General features: G+C 38.4%; 1 protein-coding gene across 4 annotated transcripts in view; it reads left to right on the forward strand.

Moving 5' to 3' along the window:
* The window catches only part of EPS8 (EGFR pathway substrate 8, signaling adaptor), a 187,910-nt gene that overhangs the window by 165,995 nt on the left and 3,456 nt on the right, over positions 1-18,459 (forward strand). For all 4 annotated transcript variants that reach the window (XM_066355174.1, XM_066355190.1, XM_066355166.1 and 1 more), the window contains 2 exons: positions 9,268-9,490; positions 17,197-17,377. In XM_066355174.1, the coding sequence (XP_066211271.1) occupies positions 9,268-9,490; positions 17,197-17,377 (404 nt within the window). The remainder of the gene's footprint in view (positions 1-9,267; positions 9,491-17,196; positions 17,378-18,459) is intronic.

Here is an 18,459-nt window from a genome sequence, read left to right on the forward strand (position 1 = left end):
ACAATCTATTTTTTTAACACTTTCTGAAAATTTTGGGGCTGAGCCTAACAAAACCACCAGAATCTTATAAAATTTTAATAAGCAAGCTTGACAATCTGCCTTCTGCTATCTGGCATAAATACTACTCTAAAAAGATGTTTATTCTAAAAGCCGGTATAACACACACACTGATTAGATAGAGTAAGAAGGAAAAGAAAAAAGCGCTTTTGGAAATATGTGTCAGTCATTTGATATCTCTACAACAGTGTTACCAGATATATTTATCTAAAATATCTAACAAAAATTCCTGCATCTTACTTCAGATTGACAATAAAGATTTAAGTAGATTCCAGTGATTCTAACACCCTAACCTCATAAACTCCACTGGATTACAAACAAATCCAAAGCAATTCTATGTTACATTCATCTTCTCATTCATTTGTGCCACAAATATTAATTGAATGCTGGCATCATTTTTTTTTAATTCAATGAGAGGAGGGAGGCAGAGATACAGACTCTTGCATGTACCCTGACTGGGATCCACCCAGAAAGCCCACTAGGGGGCAGTGCTCTGCACATCTGGGGCATTGCTTTGTTGCTCAGCAACCAAGCTCTTCTTAACACCTGAGGCAGAGGCCATGGATCCATCCTCAGCGCCTGGGGCCAACTCACTGCAGAGAGAGAGAGAGAGAGAGAGAGAGAGAGGGAAGTGAGAGAAGTGAGAGGGGGTGGGTGGAAAAGTGGAGAAGCAGATGGGCACTCCTTCTGTGTGCCCTGACTGAGAATTGAACCCAGGACATGCACACGCCAGCTGACGCTCTACCACTGAGCTAACCAGCCAGGGCGGATACCAGCATCTTGCACTTGATAGAAGGGAAGACTGAAAGCCTGGCACTGAGCAAATCTTCCATGAAAGCTTGCTATCCTCACTTTGTGCTGAGTGTTAGGAGCAGTGACCTGCCTCTTCCTCAGAAATGGCTGACACACTTTTTCCCTGTCTCTTCCTTCCAAAGATATCAAAATTTTGAAGAAGTTTAAAAAAGATTCTTTTCTAAATAGCATTTTATGTTCCTATGCTGGACTGCACAGAAGGGCCTTATAATTCATTGCTTAAGCTTCCTTCATACTCACAGAGAGCAGTGATATACTGCAAGGTAGATAGTCCAGTGATAGCTGCTCATGCAGTATGCTTGGCATGGTTTAAAAACACTTCACAAATACTAATTCATTTAATTCCCACTACACCCTTCAGAAGTAGGCACATTTAACATATGAGGAAACTAAGACATAGAGAACTAACTTGCCCATAGCTACGCAGCTGTGTGAAGCCAGGATCGGGACCCAGGACTGTGGAATGCTCCAACAGCCATGCTCTGATGTACACAGCTCGTATGGGGAATAGTGCATAGAAAAGATTATCATCTCATTTTGTATAGGTATAGTTTATTGCTGTGTGATTGCTTAAAGGGCACTTAGCATAGCTTTACCATGCATTGTACTGTGATAAAAGTTGATCTCATCTGTCACCATCCTTGAAATTGGATTTTTACCTTATGCATATGTTTTTTATTTTTCTTTTAATTTGAGAAAATAATCCAAATTATAACACTTATGTAGAGTGTAGTGAATGAATGGTGGAAATAAGGGAATTAAATATAAATTATTTCTGTGGAGTATCTATAGGTCACCCAGTGTTCTGGGGGTACATGCAGTGGTGTCTATTTTCTTACCCTTATGTTGCCCTTGGAAAAAGTGAAGTATGTATATATGAATAATGGCAGCCCCTAGGGGAAGGGCACAAGAGCAGCCCTTCCTATTGTTCACACTTTCAGTTAAAGCTTGTCTTGTGTAAAAGTGAAGTATGTATATATAAATAATGACAGCTCCTAGGGGAAGGGCACAAGAGCAGCCCTTCCTGTTGTTCACACTTTCAGTTAAAGCTTGTCTTCTGATGGCAGGGATGCTAGTCCCTGGCACCAGTGGTGGATAGGTGTGAATTGCCACCTGATATCCCTGAGAATCATCCTATTTAATATCCTCACTTTTGGAGTGATTTTTAACAGCTCTGGAAAGATAACAGTTCCCACCTAATTTATTTCCCTCATGACTTTAACAAAGTTTTAAAAATAAAAGAGAGGTGGTGATAAAGCATGTATGAAGCATATGGAACATAAAAAATGATTAAGTGAAACTAGGGACAAGATAGTAAATGCTTATGAGAGACTAGAAAGCCCTGCAGTCATACGAAATGACCGCTGTTCTAGATATTATAAATTGTAATTAAAATGATTTGTGCAAAGGTGTCTGCTAATTCAAACTGTATTACCCAGGGCAGACGGCGAGGACGCCCCTTTGCTTAGTGCCCCACGGGGTTTCCCCCTTCTACTTGCTTAATTGCTTAAGGTAGAGTGCAATGAAGGAAACCACTGGCGGTATATTTCTTAAGAGCCACCGCTAGCTCAATAAATAAAAGTGATTTAAATAATAAAATGTTAATTCACATGTCAAAGATCTCTTTGTACACAACATTTCTTGTGTAGATCTTTCCATCATGTTTAAGCTCACCTTGCAGAGGACCATCAATTATTTTTAATTTTATGTCCGTTTTTTCACGAACTCTTGAACAGGCAACATAAAGTTGACCATGTCTAAATGCAGGCTCAGGTAAAAAAATAACAACATGCTTAAGCATTTGGCCCTGAGACTTATTGATGGTCATAGCAAAGGCAAGTTTTACAGGAAAATGTCTACGTCTCAATTGAAATGGCAACCCTGTTTGAGATGGAGCCAAATCAATTCTTGGAATGACATGTATTTCACCTTTAGAGGAGCCAGTCAAAGACTTAGCTATTATGACATTATTTTTCAATTGGAGAACCTCTAGTCTTGTACTATTGCAAAGACCCCTTCTGGTGTTAAGATTTCTTAACAGCATAATAATTGCTCCAATCTTTAACCTCAATTTGTGAGGTGGCATGCCAGAAGGCGACAGACTATCTAAACGTGCCGAACTGGCTTCTGAGGGATCAAGTATATATAATTGAGAAAACTTTCTTTTCCCGTCAGAAGGATGCAAAGTTCCAGTTTGATGGTAAACTTGACCATGAAGTCAAAAGCAATAAAGTCCTGGTCCAGGCAAGTCAATTGGTTTGTTTCCCATGGACGCAAAAGCAAATGAACTATTAATGGATCGAATGCTATCCATGTACTGTTTGCTATTTGGATGCTGATTAGTCAATAATTTATTCAAGAGTGGTGGATAATTCTCAATTAGTGGAACTACAATGTTTCCGTACTTGCAACATTGAGAAAATCCTTTCTTGCCACGGTCAAATCGATTAGTTTCTAACTTGAAGTTTAAGGACTGACAGTGTTCACATTTAATATTCATGTCACCAGAGGAATGCTCAAAAATTAAAGTTTCTCCGTTTGAAACTGTTTTAATCCTTTTTGCGTTTCAGTCAGCATTACTCTGTCATTTTTTTGCATTTCTCTCCTGCCTTTGTTCAAGGGACTCATTTTGTCGAGACAGGCTTTTTTGTCTTGCATCTGAGACAAGCTTTGTTTCTCTATGCTCATCAGTCTCATTTTGCCGAGAAAGACACATTTGCTCTGCGACTGAAGCAAGCCTTGTCTTTCTCTGCTCAGTGGTTTCTTTTTGTCGAGAAAGCCGTTTTTGTGCAGCTTTAGTTCCTTTTCTCTCCTCTTCAGTGCTGTATTCTCTAGGAGGCATTCTTAAAAGAAATTACGTTAAGACGTAGTTTTTATGTAAAACAGATGATTGCCAATGCAAACAAATGTTCACCTTCCCCTTGACATGCTCAGTTTGCGTTCAGCCTTAAATTGTTTCAAAAGCAGATGATTGCCAATGCAAACAAATGTTCACCTTCCCCCTGACCTGCTCAATTTGCATTCAACCGTGGCAACTTCACACCATTGGCTAGTACAGTTACGCATGCAACCAATAAGCTATCGGCGACAGACACTTAAGCCGCATATAATAAAGATTATGAAGAAATGAAGGTTAAAGGCATATCTTTCTTTTGATAAAAATTCCGTTGTAGAGCATTGTGGCCCTTTGTTTTAGCTGTACAACAGATGGACATCACGGTACTTTGTCCCCACTTGAAGTCTACATACTACATAAAATTTCTCACATATCTTTTGACTTGAATCCCAGATCTCTAGCTCTGCTAGAATTACCCTTTTGCCTATATAGACTTTCATGCTATATGCCAAGAGCAGAAACCAACCCTTCCCCTCAGTTATTTCTAATAAGCTCAAAGGTTTCATAAAGAAGTCTTATATTTACTATTCATTATTAAGTCTATGTGCTTATTATTATTATAGAAATTCTGACTCTATCAAGATACAAATAACGATGAATTTCTGGTCATTATGGTCCTGTGAATTCAGTAGAAATTTTCTTGTCTTCTCTATTTCTTAGCAAAAGATATTATGACACTGTGGGAAAAGCCCCAACCTAAGTATTAGTAGACAAGAATTCTAATCCCACTTGTGCCGCTAACTAACTGTGTGACCTTAATGGAAGCACTATATTCTTATGTGCTCCGGTTTGCTCAGCTGTGAAATGGAAGACATCAAGTTTCATGATTTCTACAATCCAGTCCAAATATAAATATCTTGTTATTTTCTACATAATATATAAATAGCCCTAAATTAAAAATGGAAATATTTTCTACAGGTAGCAATTTAGCCACTAGCTCTACAAGTTATGAATGTTTCGAATGCTTTTTTTTTCAAGCTTAATCTACACATTCAGATACTACTGGCCAGAGAGTTACCATTTTAGTAAAATGCTTTCATATTTATTCCAACAGATCAACTGATAATGTTCAGTTATTTTAAAACATTTTAAATTAAGCTCAGAGCATTCTATTCATCTTTTATTGGAGGTATGGTTTTTAGGCAAGGATGATTACTTTTATTTTGTCTTATATGTTGACATTTTCAAGAATAAATTCTATTTGTCTATTCAGGGGTGAGCAAAAGTAGGTTCATAGTTGTATGTGAAAAGTTTATTCTCATGTTATTTTTTATTATTTATTTGTATTATCACTGTAAACCTACTTTTGCCCACCCCTGTATATAAATATGTATATAAATTACTGCCTAGCATGCACCTGTACAAAATTATAAAATTTCCTGTTTAGACTACTTACAAGTTCAAAACTAAAGCTCATTAAAACATAGATACATGTTTCCTTTTGTAAAATCAGCTTTATAAAAGAATTAGTCTTACATTTAATGTACTCTGTGTGTATTCTTTATAAGCTATAAGAATAAGTTGAACTGATATTTTCATATTTTAAAACCACAATACTCTAGTACGCAAATAATTACTGAAATACTTAATAATGTTTACACTGTCAAGTGAGTCTGTATAATTAGTTTTCCATGACTAGATAAGAGTGAAGGAAGTTAATTATATATTTAGAGGCTCCTGCACTGGTTGATTTGTGGGCAGGTAGTTTTACTGTCAAAGCCTAATTTGCTAACATTTTCTGATATTTGATGTGACTTATAGTTGATATTAGTTTAGTTCCGTCTCCCGTGTTCATTCACTCTTTTGACGTGATCTGCTCCATTTTCCTAGTAGCAGTTACTCGGCGAGCTGTCAGAGGTAACCACATTTGTTCCCTCATGGCACTTCTTTTTAATATAATTTTCTGGATTCAATCTCTGGACTTAACACCCTCCAAATGTTCCAGCTGTGCCTAGCTTTCACCACAGAGTTCCAAAGAGACTAAATTTAGAAGAAAAATGTGTAGGTTAAAATTTTAAGAACAGTTCAATTTTAATAGCTTTGTCGGACTTGCTTGCATAATTTCCCCTGTGAAACAGTGGCTTGCATGAATCAGAGCTTATCTCTAAATAACTTTCTTTAATCCTGGAGAATTTCTACTCAGCTTTAGTAACTGAAGAAAAGTGACTCATTCTGACTTAATGATCAATAAGAAAGTAAATTTTCCATGGAGTGTAGTAATTCTGACTTATTTCAGAGAAAGAGAAAAGACAGAGTTTGTTTTAAACAGAAATTTAAATATATTTGTGGGAAATAAAAGGCAAGAGTTGGGAAGTGACAGTTGTGATGTAAAAGTAGATCAACACTAAGGTAATCAGTCACCCAGTATGCTCATAACTGAGGGGTTTGCAGAGACATGGGCCTCTCGGTGTTAACAGTGAGAAATTTGGGGGGAAACAGAAAATTGGTCAGGATTTCTTTTTTATCTTTGAAGTTTCAACACCCTTGGTTCAGGAGAGGAAAGTAAAGGGTGCAGTTCTCTCCAAAACTTTCAATAAGTTGTGGGTACATTGGAGTCATCAGTTTTCTACCACCAACCAAAAAATAGCCAACAGATACACACTAAATGGTTGGTGAAGGGGAGGGGAGAAGACAGGGAAGGACACAGGAAAGTGACTTCAAGGGCCAATACTGATTCTGTTTCCTCCACACCAGGAATGACAAGTCAGTTTCCAAAGTAAAGCTGACAGATTGCTACTTCAGAAGAGGGTGCAAGGATTTGAGGAAGGCACTTTTCCCCCTTTTCATTTCAGGGGTTGGAAGCCCAAGGCAGGAAAACAGGACCAAGGAAAGGGGAAAATATGCAAGTAAATAAAATTACAGTGTAATTTATGAAAAAATTTCATATGGTTTTTCTGTATCTTCATCCAACATACGTGCATATGTACTATTTAAGCCGTGATTCTGTTGGGTTGTATTGATAGAGTGTCACGTCCAGCAATGGCAGCAGAACGGAATGAGGCACAGGAGACCCAGTGAGCCTGTCTCCAGGCTTGACTGGGACAGTAACACACGGAGGGCTCAGTTCTCACAGCATTATTTGATGGATAGCAAAGCTAGCTGTTCTTGTTTTTATGAAAGAAGAAAATATGAATCATAGCATGGAATGCAGAGCTAATAGCATTTTGTTTGTTTGTTTAAGCTTTAAAAACAGCAATTTAAACTCTGACATTTTTGAAATCCTATTGTGAGAATTCACTAACCCTTCATGTAATTATGTGCAAAGGACATTCCTGTCAAGAGAGCATTGCATATATTTTTATCAGATGACTTTGGTGTGTGCTAAGTATTACATTTTGGTAATGTTTGCTGTATTTTGATTGCTTTAAGTATTTCATTGGCCCAAATATAGGAATGTTGTTTTGTGGGGGAATTATCATCATAATAAAATAAACTCTTTAATATATTAAAAATGATTCTAGGCCTTGGCTGCTGAGGGAGTCAGCACTTTCTGCTTCTCCCCCACTGGACGCTGTGGCTTGCTCAATGCTCTCAAGCCCTATTCCTTCCCTTCCCCACCGCCTCTCTCCTTCCCCTTCCTAAGTCTCACAACATTGTAAACCCTTCTATCATTTCTGCTTTCATCCTTGCTTTCTACTCTTCCTACCATCTCCACCCACCGGCTGTTGAGTAGTAGCTTTTAAAGAAACAGTAGAACAGAACCAGGATCCTGCCCACGCTGGTTTCCACAGGTGTTCCTCATTTGCTGTGAAGGCGACTATGAGGATGGTTGGTGTGTTGTTTTTTGAATAATGATTTAATTAAAAGTGATATTTTGTGTGGTGTGTGTTTTTATGTTTTTGATCTCTGTGGAAATTGGGGAGGCCTCTTTTAAAATTGCCATTACCTTATATTTGGGCCAATTTAGAAATTAAGAGTTAGTAGTACTGTTCTACCCAAAGCACCAGATTACCAAAAGGCCTGATTTTTGCATTTTATCTTCTGATCCTAGATTGAGAATATGTAACTAAAATTGTGTGACTGCAATATCTAAACTTTACTCAAATTATAAGTCCATTTCTCTGTATTGTTGTACCAAATATATATGTATGTGTGTATATATATATATATATATACACACACACATGTGTGTATATATATTATATGATATATGGCGCCTTTTGAGAATTTGGAATTTGTTATAATGCAGCTTTCTGTTTGTTAAAATTATTTTATTTAAAGTTTTAACTATTGTGTGTAGTTCAAGAGAGAATAAACATAAATACTGTTTTATAATAACCATAATGATTTGCAAGTTACTGAAAGTTATTGTATGCTATCACATCTACCTTTTTTAATACAAATTCTCACGTGGCCTTTTTTTTAATATATGTTTCTGAATTTCAGTCATCATTATTTAATTCGACCACACGATTCCTTTCACCAGTATCCGTCCCACAGCATTCCCATTTTAACAAGGAAAATATCTAATTTTTTTCTTTGTGTGATAGAGACAGAGGGACAGCTAAAGACAGACAGAAAAGGAGAGAGAAGAGAGGCATCAGTTCTTCATTGCAACTCCTTAGTCTCTTTAGTTCATTGATTCCTTTCTCATATGTGCCTTGACCATGGGGGACTACCGTGGAGCAAGTGACCCCTTGCTCAAGTCAGCGACCTTGGGCTCAAGCCAGCAACCTTGGGCTTCAAGCTAGTGACCTATGGGCTCAAGCCAGCAGCAACCATGGGGTCATGCCTGTGATCCCTCACTCAAGCCAGTGGCCCTGTGCACAAGCCAGATGAGCTTGTGCTCAAGCCAGCGACGTCAGGGTTTTGAACCTGGGTGCTCTGCGTCTGCGTCCCAGTCCAGTGCTCTATCTACTGTGCCACCGCCTGGTAGGGTGGAAAACATTTAATTTTAATAAATTAGCATTAAGATGACAGTACAATGGTCTGACTTGACTACATTAACATTTTTAAATTACTTGTTTAGTTTAAAGCAAAAAGTTCTTTTATCTACTGAAATATTGCCCCTCTTAACAAATTACTTAGAAACAAAATTAAACATTTTTTAATATAACATATTTAAATAAGGAATAAATAGTGCTTTATGTTATGGATATTTAGGCTTCCAGTGCAATTAGAAGTTTTATTAGTGGAAATTATAAAATAATTAGAAATTTTTCACCTACCCAGGTGGTATGTGATTCCCAGTTCATATTTAGTTTTCTAGACATTTTTTTAATGATTATTAGTACTCCTCTTTCCTATGGGTATTTTTGTTTGACTCAATTTATATTTTGATTTTGAACAAATACGTCAAGTGTTTCAAAGATGATTTTTAATGATTAGTATACTGGAGATGTATACATGTGTATGTGTACACATATATACATAAATTTGCTATGGATTGCAAGTAAGTTTACAAATAAATCGCCAAAAATGTCCTATCAAAGTATAATTTGTTTTCCTAGGCCAAGTTTACAGTTTTATGATTTCAAAGGAAATGTTTGTTTGTTTTATAGAAACAAAGGATGGAGTATGGTCCAAGAACAACTGATCCCCCCTCTGCTCCATCACCTCCTCCAACACCAGCTCCTGTTCCTGTCCCCCTCCCACCAACCACTCCAGCACCTGTTCCTGTGTCAAAGGTCCCGGCGAACGTTACCCGCCAGAACAGCAGCTCCAGTGACAGTGGTGGCAGCATTGTGCGGGATAGCCAGAGACACAAACAACTTCCTGTGGACCGTAAGTTTCACAGGGAGGCAGAACATACACAATGCATTCTGAAAATTAAAAGTACCACTTAGTGAAATGTTATTTATTATCTATTATCAAATATAAATGTCTTTTATATTTGCATATTTGATAGACTGCAAAGCTTTTCACCTAGTTTTTTTATTCTTCAAATAATTCTGAGAAACAGGAAGTTCTCTCTGTTCTCCGACGTGTGCATTTCTATACATATTCTAAGTATTGTAGTCATTGAATGAAAACTGGAGCCAGACAACTTTAGGGTGCAGAGTGACACATCACTTACTGGCTGTGTGACCGTCAACAATTCAGTAATCCTTGCTACTTCAGTGTCTGAAAAGTGGGGGAAATAATGGTTTCTACTTCATAGGATGAAGATTCAATGAGATAATGCATGTAAAGCATTTAGATCAGTTGTTCTCAGTCAGGGATGATTTAACCTCTTTCTACAGGGACATTTGCTATTGTCTGGACACATATGTTGATCACAGTTGAGTAGATGCTTATTGGCATCTAATAGGTAGAATCCAGGGAGGTTTAGCAATGTCTTTCAGTTAACAGGACACCCCCAAACTCCCAACAGAATTATCTATCCCACAATGCCAGTGGTGCTAAGGTTGAAAAGCCCTGACTGATTTTGACCAATAAGACATATTGTAAGTAGTCAATAAGTATTTGCTGGTCTCTTTATCTGTATCATCATAGTTTTCCTGCCCCTTTTCCTTGTCTTTGCTATTCTGACATATATACACACGCAGGCGCACTAGCTTAATATAATCACGCTGCCAATAGCAGTTTCAAATGTGCTCTCCAAATCCAGATTTCATGGAATTTAGATTTCAGCTTTATTCTTTCATAAATTTAAATTTGAATTTTTATTTGAATGGTTTCCATGAAAACCAGATTTAAATAAAAAGAAAAGATACTGTGGCTAACCTGGGATCATCCTTGTTAGTACTGGGAACAGCAGTGTAGATCATTTGAAACTGAATCTAATTCTATTTTTTTTAAGGTTTTCTGCTTTATTTTGTTTTTAATTTTATTTAGAAAATTAAATTTAACAGAGTGACATTAATCAATAAGAGTACATAGGTTTCAGGTAAACATTTCTACAGCATTTGAACTGTTGAATACCCATCACCCAAAGTCAAATCATTTTCCATCACTTTATATTTGTCCCTCTTCACACCCTTCCCCACATTCCCCTCCCCGATGTCCCCTGCCCTCTAGTAACCACTTCACTTTTATCTGTGTCCATGTGTCTCAGTTTTATATCCGGTTTTTCCTTACTGCATAGAGCTGGTGTATTTAATCTTTGTTGTTTTAAAACATATTATAAAATTACTTTGCCTTACCTGTACTTGATATATGAAAATTCTTGGAAAACTAAAGACAGAAAGGCATTTCTTTAATATAATAAAAGTAAATAAAGGGTGTGTGTGTGCATGTGCGCATGCATGTGTGTAAGAGACAGTTTTCATTCTTTCAATATGGTCTCTCCTAGGGCTCAGTCCTGGGTTCTTTTCTCTATAAACATACTTTACTGGAGGTGATCCCTCCGTTCCCCTTTCCTGCCATGCCATCTGTACTGAAAGAAAAGGAATGACTCCCAAAGTTATCTTCATATCAAATCTCATCCGACATCCAGATGTATGTATTCAACTATTAATGTTATAGCTGAGATTTAATGCTTAAGATTCAAGTTCAAAACCAAATCATTGAATCTTTCACTCTCATTTTATCCTATTGTTTTTCTCACTGCTGCAAATCCTAGCCACATTCAGTTGTGGTTATTTTTGATAGATTAAAAAAGAAAAAAGAGAACACTAATACTATTACTATTTAATTGTTCTAGAAATCCTCATTAAATGCATGAAGCATAAGCCTATTTTATACATTACTATCTCTCCCGCGGGGTAGCCAAGTTAAAATCACCTTCTTATCTACATCTTGACCTTACCAAAAACACTAATGGAAAAATGAAGTTTAGGGAAAAACATTCAACTCTTTGCAGGAAAAACCACTGTGTGTGTGTCTCTGTGTGTATAAGTATATGCTATTAAATTAAAAAAATATTTGTATATTTTTTAGAGATGTTTATGTTTTTTTCAAAGATACTAAAGACATAGTTTTGTGATGAGAAAGATGTTTTTATTGATTTCCCTACGGAAAAAAAATTTCCTGTTAGAAATTATTGTTCCTTCTTCATTCTTACCACAAGTTTGTACCATTTCCCTCTGCTGATATGTCAGGACAATAATCTTGGACACTGTGGCGCTCTTCCCAGGCGTAGGATCAGAGTTCATAGGCATCCAGCCCCCATTTGGACAGTCTGTGGGCTGAGACAGTTTGTTCTTTGTCCTAGTCTAAGAAACTAAGAATAACCTAATGGGAAAGAGACATAGTTAGAATACTTTAAAGATAGAGAACTCTCCTGATAATTGTGACTCATCATTTTCAAGTCTGTTTTTCATAAATAAAAGAGTCACATTGGTATAGAAAACATAACCTCTCTCCCAAAATTAACCCATGTACTTGTTTCTTAAAATAATAAAAACTTACTTTTACTTATATAAAGTTTCTTTTAAAGATATCTCAAAAGTATAGTTTGACATTAAGTAAATAAATTTTCTTTTATAAAAGTTTTTTTATAGCTTTTTCTTGAGCACTTTTGGAGAACATAGTATTTTCTGAATAAATGTTGGGGCTTCTCAGCAGTCTTTTAGATATTCATTAACAGCCAGATTTCTCTTGAAATAGGCCTTATACCTATATTCTCTGCTTACAGCCTAGACTTGTGATAAAAATAAAAAAGAACTATGAAGTGAATACTTTCTCATAAAACATTACCAAGTAGCCAGGAACAAGGAAAAAAGTCAACATGATTGTTTTTAAAATGTAACAAGTAGCAAGAGCCAGACTCTTTTTACAGAAGTGTAGCTATGTTGCCCATTCAAAATATCTGCTTGGAGCCATGTGTCATATAAGCTTTTCAGATTGATTTATTGCAGGGATTCAAAAGGTTTTCCTTTCATCACTTTTGAAGATATCAATGCTTTAGTTGTTTTGCATTTCTTCCATTTCCTTTGAAATGTTAGACCTTATTATTTGAGTTTAATCTTTCGTAATCAGAAGTGTTACTTTAGAAAGAGGTGTAAAGTTAGTCTGGTTTGTTGTTATGTACTAGAACATTGCAAATGGAAACCAAAAGCTAGGAACACATTACAAGAGGTTTTTGTACTCCCTGGACGGTGATTATACTGTGGACAGCAGGTGATTATGCAGTAGCTCAGTCAGTAGATAAGAAAATAAATCTTAGTGTGGTGATAATTTTTCTTTTTTATTCCTTAGAGATTACTCATATGCTATATGGCCGTATATGATGTAGTGTTTTAAAAGAGTTAACAAAATAGTATTTAAATTTTTTTAAATTAATTAATTAATTTTTTTTTTTTTTTACAGAAACGGAGAGTCAGAGAGAGGGATAGATAGGGACAGACAGACAGGAACAGAGAGAGATGAGAAGCATCAATCATTAGTTTTTCATTGTGACATCTTAGTTGTTCATTGATTGCTTTCGCATCTGTGCCTTGACCGCGGGCCTTCAGCAGACTGAGTAACCCCTTGCTCGAGCCAGCGACCTTGAGTCCAAGCTGGTGAGCTTTGTTCAAACCAGATGACCTGTGCTCAAGCTGGCGACCTCAGGGTCTCGAACCTGAGTCCTCCGCATCCCAGTTCAATGTTCTACCCACTGTGCCACTGCCTGGTCAGGCTAAAAAATTTTAATTTAAACAAAAAGGGCTATTTATTTATTTAAATGCTGTAATTAATAATAGTTTCTTTCACTTTATTTTTTTAAAGATTTTATTTATTCATTATAGAGAGGGAAGAGAGAGAGAGAGAGAGAGGAAGGGGGGAAGGAGCAGGAAGCATCAACTCCCATATGTGCCTTGACCAGGCAAGCCCAGGGTTTTGAACTGGCAACCTCTCTTTCACTTTCTTTAGCTTCTTTCCTCCCTCTCTTGTCCCTTCCTTCCTTCTTCCCCCCCTCACTCTCTCTCTTTCTTCCTCCCTCACTCCCTCCCTCCACCCCCTCCTCCTTCCTTTCTCTTATTTTCTTTTGATGACTTCTTCAGAAAGCTTCCTGAAATCTTGAAGCATTAAAAAAATTGAACTGGAATAACAATACATGATTTTTTTCACATTTATTTTCCAGAGACACCAAGCCCTTTCTAAAATACTTGGGGAGGGGGGATTATAGTATAATGGTCAAAAAAGCTGCTTTAGTGACCTGGTCTTTGCCACATGCAAAGTTAATTAAATGGATTATTATAGCAGATCTTTGTACTTAATCCTTGAAAGTGATATACAGTTAATGTATCTGTGTGTGTGTGTGTGTATGTGTGTGTGTATTTTTTAAAAACAGAATCGTATTAGACTCCTCTCTATACATTTATTTCTTTCCCATTTTTCTCATAAAGATCTGTTTATATGCATTTTTTTCCTTATGCATGAAATAAGTAAGGGAGAGATATAGCAGGTGAGTCAAACAAAAGTCGTTTCAATGACTATGGCCATAATATGGCTATGAATCAAAGTCAGGAAAACCAGTTCCAGCTAAATTCTGCTACTAATTAACAATGTGATTTTCGACACTTCATTTCTCCTTCTTTGGCCTTTATTTTCTTGTCTAATTATTTTCAGGGCTTTCTTAATAATGCTTTTCAAAGGCTCTTAGTGAAAAAGTCAGCAGAATGCCTCATTCATTCATATATTCAGAGGTCATTTGACTCCCTACTGTTCCAGATAAAGCAAATAAAACAGGCAAAACTTTCTTTTCACCTCAGGCATATATTTTAATGAAAGAAGATAGATAAATAGTTGATAGCAAACCTTAGACTGTGCTAAATATTCTGGAGAATGAAACCTATGAACTAGGAGTGCTGGCAGGGAGGAGTTTGCAGTTTTAAATGGGGAATTCTAGAGGAAGGGAAGCTTGAACCACGTGGCTATGTTGGGGGGAAGGATTCCTGCAAAGGCTCTTAAATGTGAAGTGCACCAAGGAAGCCATTACGAGCGACAGGAGAGGTGTGCAGGAAGAGGGCAGTGTAGTTGGAGGCCATGTATGGCCTTTTCCTGGGAGTAATTTGAATCATCTGGGAAGGTCTGGAAGAGAAGAGTTGCAATATATGACTTAGATTCTAAGGGATTCGTTACAGCTGTTACAGCGAGAAGAGAGTGAGGAGCGAGGGCTCGAGTGGTTGAGGAGCAGCAGGGAGACCTGTGAATAGGCTGGTGGCTTAGACCAAGCTGGCAACAGAAAGAAATGGAGTGGAGTGGTTGGATTTTCAGTATATTTCGATGATAGAATGAACAGGATTTGCCGATGGATTGGATGTCACTGAGGACAGAGGGGACTCATCATAGCTCCAGGTTATTTTGCCATAAGAACTGGAAAAACAGAATTATCATTAACTTAAGTTGGGAAGTCTGGCATAAAAGTGAGCTTCAGGAAGAAGACAAGCAGTACAGATTTCGACATTATATTCGAGACACCTGATGAACATGTCAAGGAGACAGGTGGCACATGTGGATCTAAAGTTCTGAGGGACAGTCTGGACGGAGAAATTAGTCATTAACTTTTAAGTGGCATTGAAAGGCAAGAGACTAAGAAGGTCACTTAAGAAGTGAATGCGGCACGGAAGAGGTCCCGGGATTGTGTGTGTTCTGGAGCACTTTAATGTTACCTAGACGGGGTGTGAGAATATTCAGGACAGGATACTGAGCACGCGAAGCTGGCAGATAGGAGGACAGTCAGGAGAATGGCACCCTGAAAGCTCCAAGTGCTTCTGGGAGGGATCACCGTCCACGTTGCTGATAGGCTGAGACAAGTGTTTCTGGGAGGGATCGCCGTCCACGTTGCTGATAGGCTGAGACAAGTGCTTCTGGGAGGGATCGCCGTCCACGTTGCTGATAGGCTGAGACAAGTGCTTCTGGGAGGGATCGCCACCCACGTTGCTGATAGGCTGAGACAAGTGTTTCTGGGAGAGATCGCCGTCCACGTTGCTGATAGGCTGAGACAAGTGCTTCTGGGAGGGATCACCGTCCACGTTGCTGATAGGCTAAGTGAGACAAGGACTGGGCTTGACCTCTGAAATTTAGCACAGTGTCTTAGAGGAAGGAGGCCAAAAAGCCTGATTACAACAGTATTAAGAAAAAATTGGAGAACAGGAATTCCCTCGTGTAGACAGCTTTTCACAAAGTTTTGCTAAAAGAGGAGCAGAGAAATGAGCAGTAGCTGAAAGGGGGCATGGGCTTATTTAAAGGCAAAAGAAATAATAACAAAATAATAGCGTGTTTGTATGCTGATGAAATGATTCAGTAAAAGAGGAAAATTGATAACAGCACAAGTAGGGGAGACATTATTGTCCAAGTATTTAAATAGAGGACATTGGGGTCTAGTGCACATGTTAAGAAGCTTGCTTAGGAGCATGGAGACAGCTTATCTATAATGTAATAGGAAGGCAGGCAGGCAGTGTGTATAGGGAATGTGCTGGCAGGGGAAGACAGATGCTAGGGAAATTTACAGAGATAGTCTAACTTTATGTTTTTCAGAAATTAGGAAGGTGAGATCATCAATTTAGGGTAAGGATTGGAGAATAGGTGTTAGGAGGTTTACAGAGAAAGGCAATATTAAATATTTGTGTAACAGTGCTCAATTGTATGGTCAAGGACAGGATTTTTTTTTTTTTTTTTTTCATTTTTCCGAAGCTGGAAACAAGGAGGCAGTCAGACTCCCGCATGCGCCCGACCCGGATCCACCCGCATGCCCATCAGGGGGCGATGCTCTGCCCCTCCAGAGCATCTCCTGGTGTTGCTGTCGCATCCAGAGCCATTCTAGCGCCTGAGGCAGAGGCCACAGAGCCATCCTCAGCGCCCGGGCCATCTCGGCTGCAGTAGGGGAAGAGAGAGACAGAGAGGAAGGAGAGGGGGAGGGGTGGAGAAGCAGATGGGCGCTTCTCCTGTGTGCCCTGGCCAGGAATCGAACCCAGGACTCCCGCACGCCAGGCTGATGCTCTACCACTGAGCCAACCGGTCAGGGCCAAGGACAGGATTTTTTAACCTGACCCTTCCTAACATTTGGGACTGGATAATTCTATGCAGGAGGCTAACCTGTGCATTGTTGAGTGTTCTGTGTACTCCAGGTCTCTGCCTACTATATAATGGTAGCATCCTCCCCCCACCCCAGATTGTGACATCCAGAAGTCTCCCTAGCCATTGCTAGAAGTGTCATGGGGTCAGAATTTTCCCAGTGGAGACCACTGGCCTAAGGAAATGTGGTACGACTGTCAGAGCATTAACAACCCGGCTGAGGTTCATATTCATGAATTTAACATGAGATCCTTCAGCACTGATGTGTTAAACTCGGTATGCAGGTGCAGATGCAGAATAAGCAGAAAGTTAGACTTAACAAGGGTTGGTGTTTTGCCAAATGAGTACAATGAAGAGAGAAAAGCTAGGGAGTGGTTTTAATAATTGATCATGGAATTTATACTGAATGACGGCTAGAACACTAGTTCTAAGAATACTTCCATTCATATAAGTCTTATGGAGTGGAAAGCTTATTGGCATTGGTGTTCTGGAGGGGGTGAGCTATGTTAGGAGTTTTCACAAGTAACCTACTCCATGTTGGTGTGCAGGGAGGAAATCTCAGATGGAGGAGGTGCAGGACGAGCTCATCCACAGACTGACCATTGGCCGGAGTGCCGCCCAGAAGAAGTTCCATGTGCCACGGCAGAGTGTGCCAGTTGTCAACATCACTTACGACTCCACACCGGAAGATGTGAAGACATGGTTACAGTCAAAGGGGTTCAGCCCTGTGTAAGTCTCTTTGGGAGTACTTTACACTTTGTGTATAAACATGATTGTTTTCAATTTAGTCACTAAGATGTCACAAATGACTGTAGGAATGTGAGGCCCAATCTGCCTTTGTTTCATGCTCAGGAAATGACTAGCTGTTTACAGCCAAACAAAGAAGTGGAAGAAGACGCAATAACTATCTTTTGATGGCACCCCATTTTCTAAATGGTGGTATCTGTTCATCACCCATCCTATTAGTAATCTGTCAGCAGCTTTGAGGCTGGTGGCTTTCTCCTCAGTTACACAGCAGAGGACTGGGCTTAGCTGGACTCCCCAGACCACACAGGGCATAGAGCAGAATCTTTGCTTCTGCTGCAGATTATAGATTCCAGGCAAATAAAAATAGATAACTTTACTACCTATCATAGATCATATAGGGCTTTTCCATTAGTAAACCCATGGTGAAGTTTCTAATTTACCTATAATTTGTTAACAACTTATGCATTTTTTAAAACTTACTTTACCTGATTTTGAATCTTTGTACAGCCTCCTAAATTAAAAAAAAATTATTACAGTTTACATTCAATATTGTTGTATATTAATTTGAGGTGTACAGCATAGTGGTTAGACAATCATATTCAGTGGTTAGACAATCATATTCTTTACAAAGTTGTTCCCCATGGTATTTCCAGTTACTGCAATATTATTGACTATATTCCCTATGCTGTGCTTCACATCCCCATGACTATTCTGAAACTACCGATCTGTACTTCTCAATCCCTTCATTTTTTCACCCAGTCCCCCAACCTCCTCCCCTCTGGCCACCACCAGACTATTCTCTGTGTCTATGAGTCTTTCCCTGTTTTGTTTGTGCATTTATATTGTTAGATTCCACATATAAGTGGAATTATATGGTATTTGTCTTTTCATGACTGACTTATTTCACTGAGCATAATACTCTCTAGGTCTATCCACACTGTTGCAAATGGTAAGATTTCATTCTTTTTACGGTCATTTATTACTCATATCTTTGGTCTTCTCTCTTCTTCTTAAAGAAGACCCTTTAACATTTTCTGGGATACTGGTTTGGTGGTGATGAACTC

The sequence above is a fragment of the Saccopteryx leptura genome, chromosome 1 (genome assembly GCF_036850995.1).
Source record: "Saccopteryx leptura isolate mSacLep1 chromosome 1, mSacLep1_pri_phased_curated, whole genome shotgun sequence".
NCBI lineage: Eukaryota > Metazoa > Chordata > Mammalia > Chiroptera > Emballonuridae > Saccopteryx > Saccopteryx leptura.